General features: G+C 39.9%; 2 protein-coding genes across 3 annotated transcripts; both read left to right on the plus strand.

Annotated features, from left to right (window-relative positions):
- Positions 1 to 3794, plus strand: ccna1 (cyclin A1). The gene is made up of 9 exons (XM_069720509.1): positions 1 to 44; positions 1584 to 1742; positions 1869 to 2088; positions 2191 to 2303; positions 2459 to 2685; positions 2845 to 3049; positions 3150 to 3263; positions 3374 to 3507; positions 3699 to 3794. The coding sequence occupies exons 1-9, from the start codon at positions 42 to 44 to the stop codon at positions 3748 to 3750; spliced, it is 1227 nt and encodes a 408-aa protein (XP_069576610.1). The 5' UTR covers positions 1 to 41; the 3' UTR covers positions 3751 to 3794.
- A 1748-nt stretch (positions 3795 to 5542) lies between these two features.
- Positions 5543 to 12388, plus strand: sparta (spartin a). 2 transcript variants are annotated; one of them, XM_069720542.1, is made up of 7 exons: positions 5543 to 6349; positions 8065 to 8259; positions 9178 to 9328; positions 9615 to 9809; positions 10051 to 10212; positions 10411 to 10501; positions 11475 to 12388. In XM_069720542.1, exons 1-7 carry the CDS (start codon positions 5543 to 5545, stop codon positions 11722 to 11724), a joined length of 1851 nt encoding a protein of 616 aa, XP_069576643.1. In that variant the 3' UTR covers positions 11725 to 12388. The 2 variants fall into 2 exon arrangements, with proteins under 2 accessions (XP_069576643.1, XP_069576636.1); XM_069720535.1 differs by lacking the exon at positions 11475 to 12388 and adding an exon at positions 10721 to 11172.
- The last annotated feature ends 78 nt before the right edge of the window (positions 12389 to 12466 follow it).

The raw sequence follows: 12466 nt of genomic DNA on the forward strand, positions 1-12466 counted from the left end.
CTTGAAACGTTAAGTTTTGACTTCGTTGATCGTTGGTAATCATGGTGAGTTTCCAATCAGATACTTTGCAAACCTACAGGTAACCATCGCGGGGTTGTGCCCTGCGTTACACTGAAGAGATGCACTTCGTTTGCAGCTTGATTTCTTGTTTTTCTGCCCGACTGTCTTGGAGTTTGTGTCTGTGATTGATTCTCTCCGACAAAATTTTGTAACCATAGCAATGTGTTTCTGACATCTTCAGTTCACCTGCGCTCAGAGGAATGTGACTACACATTTGTGCCCCACATTTCACACGTTGTTGATTCAAGATCCCCTTCAAGCATGTTCGAAAAATACTCTGCTCAGAATAATGATTTTTAAATTTTTGTTTTTATCTGACATGCTTTTCCACCCTAAAACAGTTAACTATGTATAAATTCTTGAAATAACATCTCATCCGTCATTGGAAAACCCAGATGCAATTTTTTTTTTAAATATTTTTTTTATTTCCACGCATCTTTGGTTACTAAATGCATCTTTGGCTACTAAAATAGTTGTGATGTTACAAATCTACTCACAATTATCTTGCATGTATGATTCTGTTCAGTGAAGGTCAGACATCCAACAGGGGTAACACTGACTAACACCCATTTTGTGTGGTGGCAGGTTCAAATGTTGAGTACCACACTTTATTTCTATATTTATAAATCCAGCCTATTTGGTTTTCCACACAGCTAATTTTTTTGTTATTGGGAAAACAGTTTTTTATTTTATTGTAATTTTAGTAAAAGTTGGCTTATCACTTTTGTTCTTTTTCATTTTTTTTTGTAGGCTACCTTATATGTGCAGAAAAAAATGTATCAGTCAAAAATGATTTGCTAATCATTTCAGTCATTTTTTTAAGCAGATTTGCAAAACGGTCACAGGATCCAGCCTGTCAAGTGAAATGATGCTCTCCTTTATGTGATAGTAAACTGAACTGGGCTTTGAATGGAATACCAGCAATGTGAATAAATCATCACGGGCTCCGTGAAATGTAAAATGGGTATCTTTTTTTTACTATTTTATCACATTTTAGAGACAAAAACAGTTGCTACTGAGCCGCAATCAATAATAAATAGTTTTTTTTAGTTTCAGCCTTATTTAGCTGCTGGACTGTGGTCAGGGAAAGTATAATCTAACCAGTGTCATTTATACATCACATTTGCCCAGCTGCTCTGATTTCCGTTATCTTCTTGTTTGCTTGTTACAGGTTGCACATATTTAGGCGTTGCTATGAGCAATTTTTTCTTCATCAAACTATGTCATTTGAACAGTGAGGCCTGAACAGCTAAAACAATCCAGTATTGTACAATGGAAAAAAATAACTCATTTTTGAAAAAAAAAAGAAAAAGAATATAGAAGTGATTTCTTGTTTTCTCGCAACACGCAATATTAATCTTGGGGTACTGACCCACAGGCAATAACTGACAAAGGCAGTCGAAAATGTTTTATAATTTAGGTTCCTCAATTTGAAACTATTTTTCTTTTCACTGTGTTTCGTGTGTGTCTGTACAATGGTAACCACTTTTTGACTTTCTCTTTCCCCATATTCTTGTTTAAAGATGAACTTCAACACAAATGCCCACCGTGCTGGTCACACTAGCAAAGAAAATATTCCCCCTTCAACCAAAAGAGATGCTTTGCAAGTCCAGAGGACCAAACAGCGGTCAGTGCTCGGTGTCCTGCCGGTCAATGAGCTGGGTGATCGATCTCGCAGCCAGGTAGGTGAAAGAGAGAGGCACAGTGGAGTGCATTAAGGTTTATTGATTTTCATTCACTCCGCCCATCACACAACATTCACATTTCAGTTTAACGTGCCAATCATGTTGACTCATTCTTCTCTTCAGGGAAACCAATTTTCCAAACACAGTTCGGCCTCGGACAGCTCTCAGCTCAACTTCCTTGGTTGTGCCTCCAGTTCCAGCTATGATATGTATGTTGAAGAGGCTTGTGAAGTTGTTCTTGCCGCTTCTGGTCAAGAGGTGGTCTTGGACAGTTATTGCCAAGATGCTGAAACTGATGCCTTGCAAAACGAAGACATGAGACTCCTGCTGGAGCTGAGTTCAAGTGAGTTTGGCCTTTACAAAAATACTTGAACCATGCAAAAACTTTTTTTTCCCCCCCCTTATGCCTTTTTGCTCTTCACCCATTTGCTGCTTACTCTTTTAGGTTCATGCCAGGATGTTTCTATACAATCCGGCCCAAACACATCCATGATGTCCCAGAGGATGCTTTGTGTGGAGCATGCAGAAACCTTTCACCAGCACTTGAGGGAGAGTGAAGTAAGATTTTTTTATTTTTTTCTTAACTATGAGAATATAATTATTTCAGTCGTATTAGTGTTTAATCAGCATTAGTCCATTATTGTAACAGGGAGGTGTTGATCCTCAGTTCGCTGCTAATTTGTCACCTCTACTGCTTTGATCTCCAATTGCAGATGAAGTTCAGGGCAAAGCCAAGCTACTTAGAGAGTCATCCGGAGATCACCAACGGCATGCGGGTCATTCTGGTGGACTGGCTGGTTGAAGTTGTCCATGAATTTAACCTTCATTCTGAAACGCTGCTCCTGGCTGTCAACTACTTGGACCGCTTTCTCTCCTCCACAGCATGTGTGAGACGGCGTGAGCTGCAGCTGGTCGGCACATCTGCATTACTGATTGCTGCGTAAGAAAACATTTATGTTTCTTAAGATTTGAGGCTGTCCATTCAATCAGTTCGAAACATTATTTTGGTTGTGGTAAGAGTCCACCTTATGGAGGAGCAGCGACTTGTGGATTTATTGCAACTTATAAAGTGATGCCTATCTGATCTGTCCCCTTGCAGGAAGTATGAGGAGATCTCACCGCCTGAGCTGACTGAGTTTGTGTACATCACTGACAGCACCTACGCTAAGAAACAGTTGATCCAGATGGAGCATGTTCTTCTAAGGGTGCTGGACTACAAGTTGGCTGCACCCACCACACACCAGTTCCTTCACCTTTTCATGTCTGTCCACTCTGTCTGTGCCTACACAGAGAACCTTGCTCTGGTGAGTAAAATCAGTCACTCAAACAGTGAGGGCTTAGAAGGTACAGTTTTCATTTCCTTCGATCATGTTTTGATATGTTTTTCTTTTTTTCTGCTATCAGTGTATAGCAGAGTTAAGCCTGCTGGAAATTGATCCATTCCTGCGATACGCCCCTTCTATAGTGGCAGCTGCAGCCTACTGCCTAGCTACCTACACTATCAACGAATCTCTCTGGGTAAGTTTTTCCGGATCATTATTTTATGTACTAAAAGTCCCCTTTGTCTGAATTTCCCAAAGGAATTAGACCCTAATATGTTTTTTAATCTTAATCTTGTTCCATTTTAGCCTGATTCCTTAAATGCCTTTACTGGGTATACCATGGCTGATATTGCACCCTGCCTAGCTGACCTCTACAAACTATACATCAGTGCAGAGCGACACCCACAACAAGCCATCAGGGAAAAGTACGAAAGCTCAAAGTAAGGAGTGGTGCAGAAGTTTTTTTTTTCTTCTTCTTCTAATATATATACTGTGACAACTTTAAAAACAGATGAGGTAAACTAAAAGCCTTTGGGAGCTGTTGTGGTTCAGTTTTACAGTCTGAGTTAATATTGCAACCAGGACACAATTCTACATGTTTAAATTATGTCTTTTGTCTCTCTGTCTACAGGTATTGTCGCGTTTCGAGGATCGCTCCGCCTGTTGAATTGCCTCTCCTTTGAATCACTGCTCCACCCTTCCGATCCTTCTGCCGGAACACAATCATACTGAGAAGAAAACGAACACAACATTTGTTTCTACTGAAAAGTATTACTCTGAGTATTTTTCTTTTATCTTATCTAGTTAAAAAAAATTATATAAAGTATAATTATAAAAAAAAAGAAAAAAAAAAACTTACTTTATGATTTAAAGAGCTCCAGTAGACATGTTGAGAGTTATATAAAATACTTTGTTTTGAAAAATAAGTTGCCTGGTATGTTTTTTTCCAAAAGAGAAGGTTATGTCTTTGGATACATAATGTTTCCTATATCACCAATGGCAATTGTGATTACATGTGCAATGCAGACTTCCACACTCAGATTTTACGTGAGCACAGAGAATATTTCAACTCCCATCAAAAGCATTTCCTCTAATGTTAAGCACACACACATACACAAGGTGAAGCTAAAACATCCAAGCGACCATTGATCAAAAAACATTTTTAAGTGGGGCCTTTTGAAGAATTATGATAGTTACATTTTGATGTAAAAGGTCAAATGTGTCATTAGTTGTACTATATGCTTCAAAATGATAATGTCTTTAAATCATGAGCTACAGCATTCTTTATATTCTACTGAGTGATCCTAAAACATGTTGGAGCATTTTTGTGACGATTATTTTTTACTTTTTTATTCATTAAAAAAATAATTCCAATTCCCTCCGAATACTAGCCTATATTTAAGTGTCATTATTTCTTGTAAGTCTATATATTTTATTTTGAAAGTATTGTCCGGAAGCCCTGTTTCTTGAACTGTTTGTTTATTTTGACACTGGTGTTTCGCTGCTACCGCTGGTGCTCAGGTTAAACCAGTGAGTCAGGCGAACACATTGACATGAGGAGGCGTTTTCACATCTATGAAAGAACAGAAGAACTGTTGAAAACTGAAAGAAGAACTCATTGGAACTTCTTCATTATTAGTTGTTGTTTTTTTCCCTGGAAGTTTGGCTGTCTGGGTAAGTCGGGATTAAGTTTAAACTTTCTGCCTCCCTGTAGTTAGGTAGTGACGTCTGTAGAGGTAACAGCCATGTGCTTCTTGGTACATTTGATGCTGACATAAAGGAGAAAAAAACAGTTTGCTTTGTATTTTAAATGTAAATCTACTGTCAGGTGAGGACTTTTAAAAAGCTACTACTGTAGGTTTTGTAGTTCAGGTAAAACCAGATATGTTCGCAGCCATTTAACATTTCAAAGTAATTACATTACTGACATTTTTCACACATTAACTCATCTACCCTGCCAACAGCACGCAAGTTACTTTTCTAGTCTTTAAGGAACGCCACCAACTACATTGTCTTTTCACACCTGGTTCGTCTTGGTGACAGGTGGTGTATGCTCTTCTCTTCCTTTATTTGTCTCATTGATTCCTACTCTACTGATTTTACAGTGAGTTTTCTACCATTTAAATCATTTATTTAAAACAATTATTAAACCTAAAAACTGTTGGCAGTCCACCAATAAATCAATATTTAATATGTTTGTGTTGTAAAAAAAAAAAAAAAAAAAAAGTGACCAACCACAATAATATAGGCTAATTTATAGGCTAATCCAAAAACATGCACCTCAGGTCAGGTTACCTGGCGCCGTGCCAGTGGCAGCCTGTTGCAGCAGCTCCCCCCTGAGAGCCCCCCTGCTGTAGCGAAGAAATTTCCCCTCGGGGATTAATAAAGTGAAAAAAAAAATAATAATAATTTGGGGATTATTGCAAAATACTCGTGTTGCACATCAGGGTCCTCTTTGTATCCCTTCTTCTCAGTATGGCTGAACCAGCTGAATTGCTGCTCATCAAGGACCAATATGGGTTGGCGCTTCATTCTCTGAGTCGTGGGTTGGCTGCTGAGGAGGCCGGTAACAGAGAAGAGGCCCTGGTGTATTACAGGAAGGGTCAATTGCACCTGACTCAGGGACTGGAGGTTCCCACTGGGGGGGAGAGACATAATGGAGCGGTTTGGGACACAGCCAGGCAGCTTCAGCAAGGGATAAGGGACACTTTGAGGACTGTCAACACCCAACTTTCTGACCTGGAAGTGTCTCAGCTGACTGTAGTAGACCAGAGGGGCATATTGTTGAAGGATCTTCCTCCAAATCTTTATCCAGACTTGGAACCTAACAGTCAGCCTCTCCATAGCTCTCTCCACCATCTATACCCCAGCATACCCGCTACCACCCAGAACACAACCCCAACCCCCCATACGGCCCCTGTCAGTCCTGCGTCCCCTGCTGTTCTGCACACACACTCACTCCCTGCAGCAGCTCCAGGAACTTTAGCCATGGCTAACCCAGGGGACCAGCCTCCAGCGTACACACCACAGCCCACAGATGGACACCGCAGCGTGGGTTACGGTCTGGCTGGTGGCAGCTTCGGGTCAAGAAAGCAGACTGGAGCAGCAGCAGGAGGGGAGGATGGAAATGAGCTGCTTTCCATCCCCTCTGGGGTGCAGCTGTTTTTCGTGGCACCAAACGGGCAAGTCAGCTCGCTGTCTTATCCAGGCTACCTTCGCATCATCGCATTTGACAGTCAACACAAGGATTCCACTGCTGAAAGACCCACAGCATTTCTACATGTAAGTATATTTAATATTAAGTATTTGTACACATGATAGTGTAGGCATGTTGGAAAGCATTTCCCTTGGGCGTGTGTGTGTGTGTGTGTGTGTGTGTGTGTGTGTGTGTGTGTGTGTGTGTGTGTGTGTTAGAGGTAAGTAGGTGTAACCACCGGTGAAACGTTTGTTACAAGAGTTTCATAACTATGAGTCACTAAGTTGGTGCGTAGATTGACTACACCCTCACAAAGAAATGTTCATCTTACAAATTATAGTGTTGTCTTTGATGTATCCGCATAAATCCCTTGTCCCCTTTGAATTTGGGAACGCATGCATGTCTAAAAATCGTGCTAGAAGAGGAATTTGTCAACTGTTTAGCGAGATTCTTTTGACTAGTTGTTTATATAACTTCAGGGAAAATAATTCCAAAATACCAATCACAACTTCCTGGAAGGGAATGTCTTCAAATGTTGATTATAACATAAAAATGACACTTTACATAATATTTGTATTACTTTACATGGTTAAAAAAATTGGAAATGCAGAAAATCTTCACGCGTGAGAGGCTGGAAATAGTCGAATCGTGGCATTTCTGCTTGAAAACTTATTTAAACAATTATCAAAATATTTTCAGATTGTTTTTTACTTAACTAATAGATTAATTGTCTGAATGTTTCAGCTCCAGTTGCACAGTTTTTATTTTATTTTATTTTGTTTTTGTATTTTTTGTGTAAAACAGTAATGTATTTAAGTGTTGTTTGTGATTTAAATTCATGACAATGTGCTGTTTCATAGCACATCTCTTTTGATTTGGTTTGAGCAGTATCATTCTCCACTATGCCTAAATTTAAAAAAATGATAATCAGTTGCTTAATCTCCATCTTTTTTTTATGGTACAAGCTCCTGTTCAAAATTTGACTTTATCCGCTCTAACCCTAGTTTTATTCTATACATGTACATCTTTCTAACAACCTAGTAGATGTGTGTGATGATTTTTGTATCGAGTCAATATAACAACAATCTATTCTGACCCCTCTACAAAGCGTGTATTGTGTTTTTCTGTATTCTGCATTGTAACCCATGACTCTGTTTCCCACCAGCCTGGCCTGGTGGGCCACTCTCTTGTATTCTGGCCTGGCTTTGTTTCCCAGCAAGACAATGGTCCCATTAACAGATGACTCTGCGCTTCTGTTGTGCTGCTGGTCAGTGTCCTGCGCTCTCACAGGGGTCATCCTGTCAGGCGGCATACCACTAGCACGACGCAGCAGCGAGTCTGTATCTGCATTATGTCTGTGTGGATGACTGACATGCACGTCCTGATGGGACCAGAATCCTGTAATGTGTCTTTGAGAGAGGTCAAAAGGAACAGGGAACATTGTGCTTTCTAGGAAATGACTGGTGTTTTGTGGCGACTGTCTAAACCCTTTGGACTCACTACGAAACATCTCTTACAATGAAGTCCGTTCATATAATATTGTTGGACATAAGATGATTTTCAGCTCGCACATTATTAATTGCCCCTTTAGAAAAGCAAAAACTTCAATAAAAAGTTATTATCTGCTGCTTAATTTCAAAGAACTGAGGTTATTGCAAAGAACTGTGAATGTAAAGTTCTCTAGTTTTAATTTAAACTACAACAGGTGACCAGCAGAACTGAATACAACCTCCTCTGTGATAAATAATTATAGTACACAAAGAATGTGATCATTTCCAACCTATTTATTTTTGTTTTAAAGGTGTGTGACTGGCTGTACCCGCTGACTTCAAACACTCCAGTGCTGCTGGCTAACTCTGGGATCTTCATGTTCCCCGACCCCTTGGCCGAAACACCAGGGTCCTACGCGGGCATAGTGTTGTCCTCTGAACTGCCTGCTGCTGACCGAGAGACGTTTCAAGACCTCCTATCACAGATAGCAGAACTCAGGATTCAGGTCAGTTTTTACTTTCAGGCTGAATATAAGGACGGGTATGTATGCGACCACTCGCATACATGCCTGTCCTTAACAAATGGTTTGGTACAATATGCTTAAGGTGTTCCTGAGGACTTGCATAAAATAATTTCGATCAGAAGTGCTGCATTAAATGCACAGGTTATTGCATGTTACAGTGAAATCATTAATACATGCATCGTCCAAAAAAAGCCTGTATATAAAATATGTTTGCTAACACAAGATATGGATGTTCCTTATTAAGACCATGCATTTTAACATCACGGTTGATATCTGTGTATGCTTTCTTTTTTATTGGATTGAGATGTTACTGTGGAAAGATATTTAGTCGATTAGAATGTTGCTTTGATTACATTCTTTAGCATATCAATTATCCCCCCTTTCGTCTTGTTCCACTAATGTTCCCATCGCATAGTTTCGCTGCAAAACTTTCAAACTTATCAAACTGATTTCAGCGCTTTCTGAATCACCAGTGATATTTAAAGCTTTGTGACATTTCAGTCAGGTGGAATTCTTGATTTGACACGAGCTCTGAATCCAGGTCTTGAAACAGTGAGATTCATAGAAGTAAAACAACCTTTGGCGCTCTAGTGTCATTCACCCTTCACTCTTTGTAACCTCATCATGCTGTCTGAACAAAAATATCCATGGTACTGCTTAGTTGAGATTGAAAACTTTGAACTGATTTGGTGACGCTGTTGCACTGGATGCGCCGTGGCTTCTAGGTATATGATAAGTGTCACATTTCTGTCTCGACACTTGACGTGAGGAACTAAACAGTTGTCATGTTGTCGGTAAAAACAGTCCAAGCCTCTTTTGGGCGTTCAAGTATTTTAAAAAGCGTCCTACTTTCCTCTCATAATAACTATCTAGCATGCGACTTAATGGATTCCCTCACAGGGTCCAGAGGGGGCAGAGTCAGAGGTCCTCAACTTGAGTGCAAAAGTGCCCCTTGGTCCCCTGAAAGAGCAAACAGGATCGACAACGTGGGAGAAAGAAAAACGACCACTTCCTGGATGGAGTGAGAAGATGGCCCAAGGAATCTTGTCAGGTGGGTTTGTAAGCGAGAGAGTCTTATTATGGGAAAAATTTAAACAATATATCTCTATACAAGGTTGTGCACAGACTGTATGCACTACATACTGTATGTCCTTCTGTTTACAAAATAGGCCACCAGAGGGTGATGTTTATCATTGCAGCAGTCTCACAGAATTCAATGCTGCAAGGAAAATGTTATTCAACCACCTGTTCATATGCCTATAATGGATATTTTGACACCACAACAATTACCAACATTGCCGGTGTTCATTCACCACCCAAAATGTATATCTCTGTAGGAGCCACACTGTTGAGTCAGTCGCTTGCAAAAGGAGCAGAGGCCACGGGTAAGGCCATTCACAAAGGAGCAGCCAAGATCCGGGACCACATCACACCCGAGGAAACTCCGTCAGAGGTCAGCCCCCAAGTCGCCAGGAGCCTGCAGGTTGCTAAAACAGCCACCAGTGGTGCTGTACGAGTCAGCCAGTTCTTGGGTAAGGACTCAGTTTTATGAGAAATCATCCAACGGAGGAAATTAAACGGCATTTCGTTTTCACTTCACATAAACCATGAAACCCTAATGATATAATCTGCTTTAGGGTGTTGGGTATAAATCTTTTTAGTCAGTCCAAAGGAATAAGACTTTTTTCATTTAAGTGCATTCTGTTGGTCTCTTGTTTTGTATATGAATGTGTCCTATTTTTTAATATTGCTGTTGTATTTGTGTATTTATAGTGAATGGTGTGAGTACGGTGGCAGGACATGTGGCAGATAAGGTTGCGCCTCATGTGAAGAAACATGGTGCCAAGCTGGTCCCAGAGTCTCTGAAGAAGACCCAAGATGGCCGCCCTTCCAATTTCGATGGAGCCAAATTTGTGGCAGTCAGCAGTGTACAAGGTATGTGCAAAATGTAGGACATAAGTGCATGGTTGTATCACAAAGATCCTTGTGCATTGATATGTTCCCATATAATCACTGGCTGTAACTGTATCTCATGTAAAATGTCAAAATACTTTTGGCATTTGAAATGTTTGATGCATGATGGATAATCCATGCCTTTTTAGAGAACCTAACATTTTTTACATACATTTCCAGGTTTCTCTACTATTTGGACGAGTCTGGAGACTGGAGCAAAGCTTGTTGGCAAAAGTGTTACATCTGCGACTGTCACAACAGTGAAGTACAAGTAAGTGGAGATATTTTCTATATTTCTGCTTCTATATTTGATTGATAAATGTTTTAGGATCATGAATGGATTATTTCATATCTTGTTTCTGAATCTGTTTGGTCACTTTAAACAACTGTAGAAGGCTGGATCAGAAACCGGCCTGATACTTCCTCACTTTGTTCCTCTCTTCTTGGTATGCTGGTGCACTGACCTGCTTTCACACCTATTTCTTTTCAGATTTAGGGGCTTAGAGACTCTTTTAAACATGTCCAGCAACATATGACTGCACGGGGGAGTAAAGACAAAGGCTGGTGAACTAAGATCTGACCCTGCTCAACCCTTTCATGGACACCCTTTCACTAACCCAAATTACACCCAATATGACAAACCTAACACAACGACAAACATAGAATCATCTTCATGAAACTGACTTTTATTTTTTGATTAATGTTGACACACAAAGGATGTATTTTTTTTTTTTTTTACTCAGTTGTTTAAGGCCTTGTCTACACATGCTGCAGAAGAGTCTGCATTTTACCTGCACCATACACATTTTTCTGCTTTCAGTGTGCCTGGCTCTGGGTGCTTTGAAAATGCAGGTGACCTACACTCAATACTGCACCTGAACGCCTCTTGTGTAGACACAAAGGTCACCGGAGCTGCTGCTGCTGTGCTTATGTGCTACTTGCTCCTTGAGACCCGATGTAAGCCTCTGGTGTTTGTCTTTCTGATTCTGTCCATGAGCTAAATGGCTGATTGTGCTGGGTGGTGATGTTCTTGCACTTCATACTTTTTAGACCTTTTTTCCTAGTTTGTTGCAAATAAACTACAAAGTGATATAAGACTGTGTATTTCTTCAGTGTTTGGATGTGAATGAGAGCAGTACCAACTTCACATACTTGCTCTGGTATTTCAGTTCGGTTCACATCCTTATTTATTTTCTTCCATCACACCGCTCCTCCTTAACTCCACCATATTATGCGTGGTGAAGGTATGGTGACAATGCAGGCCAAGCTACAGACACTGCTCTCCGGTCGGTGACCAATGTTGGCGTGACTGCATACAACATTGACAATCTGGGCATCAAAGCCATCTTGAAGACTTTCGGTAAGAAGACGGGCAAGGCCATAATCAAAAGCCCAGAAGAATCTGACGGGAAGGAGGTGCAGAAAGGGGAACCTCAAGCAGAGATTGAGGGGAAGGAAGTGCAGGAGAAAGAGGATGAAGAGAAGAAAAAATAGATTTCCACAGGATGTTAATACTGTTCTTTGTTGTCTGACATCTTGTTCTGGGCCACCTCCTCATTCATACAATAAAATTGGCCTCTCATTTCTGAAAAGTATCAATTATGGATGTAAAATATTGGAATTATGTGCAGTTTTCAAGATTCACAAGGTATTCTGCAAGTTATTTATTGCTTTCTTGCTCAAAGTTACCCTAATATTCTATTTTGTGTTACAGCTGCATTAACTTTAACACCAAACACTTTTTTGAGGTAGTATTTTAAGCTTTTTGCTAGTCTATATTTTTTTAACTACTATGTGTAATGTTTTGTATATGAAAGAACATTCAGTTTTTATACCTGCAATCCTGTTATAACTTTAGCTGGTTCTAAATTCTGTATTGGTGTCTTAATGTACAGTGAAATACATAAACATATTTTAAAAGAACATAAATCTCACATTTTAACAATGCTTATTAGAGATGATTTTATATGGGATGTTTACAAGGACGTTCTTGGAGAGGGAAAAAGGATGTAATACGCTGCTCTTTCTTGTTGTTGTTTTTTGCTGTAATTTGAATCCCTGTAAGGGAAGCAATTAATTCAACTTGAATGCTGAAGAGTTTGGTACAGAGAAAGCTAATTTCGGGCGTAATTAAACATGGATTGAGCTTCATTAAATGTCTGCCTAAACACTTTTTTTGGTTTGTTTTTAAAGAAGGTGTCATTACTGCGCTGTCATTTAATTCCAAGGAGGAGTT

Source organism: Brachyistius frenatus, unplaced genomic scaffold, assembly GCF_029030835.1.
Source record: "Brachyistius frenatus isolate BFR_SWC_R1_liver_20210118 unplaced genomic scaffold, ASM2903083v1 Contig_5, whole genome shotgun sequence".
In the NCBI taxonomy this organism is placed as follows: Eukaryota; Metazoa; Chordata; class Actinopteri; family Embiotocidae; genus Brachyistius; species Brachyistius frenatus.

Bases quoted from the DNA above. Each gene is read 5' to 3' on its own strand.
- sparta (XM_069720542.1), top strand. From the start codon at position 5,543: ATGGCTGAACCAGCTGAATTGCTGCTCATCAAGGACCAATATGGGTTG. The intron at 9,329-9,614 runs GTGGGTTTGTAA...ATATCTCTGTAG, and splicing joins GGCCCAAGGAATCTTGTCAG to GAGCCACACTGTTGAGTCAG. The intron at 9,810-10,050 runs GTAAGGACTCAG...GTGTATTTATAG, and splicing joins ACGAGTCAGCCAGTTCTTGG to TGAATGGTGTGAGTACGGTG.
- ccna1 (XM_069720509.1), top strand. The intron at 2,089-2,190 runs GTGAGTTTGGCC...TTACTCTTTTAG, and splicing joins CCTGCTGGAGCTGAGTTCAA to GTTCATGCCAGGATGTTTCT. The intron at 2,304-2,458 runs GTAAGATTTTTT...CTCCAATTGCAG, and splicing joins AGCACTTGAGGGAGAGTGAA to ATGAAGTTCAGGGCAAAGCC.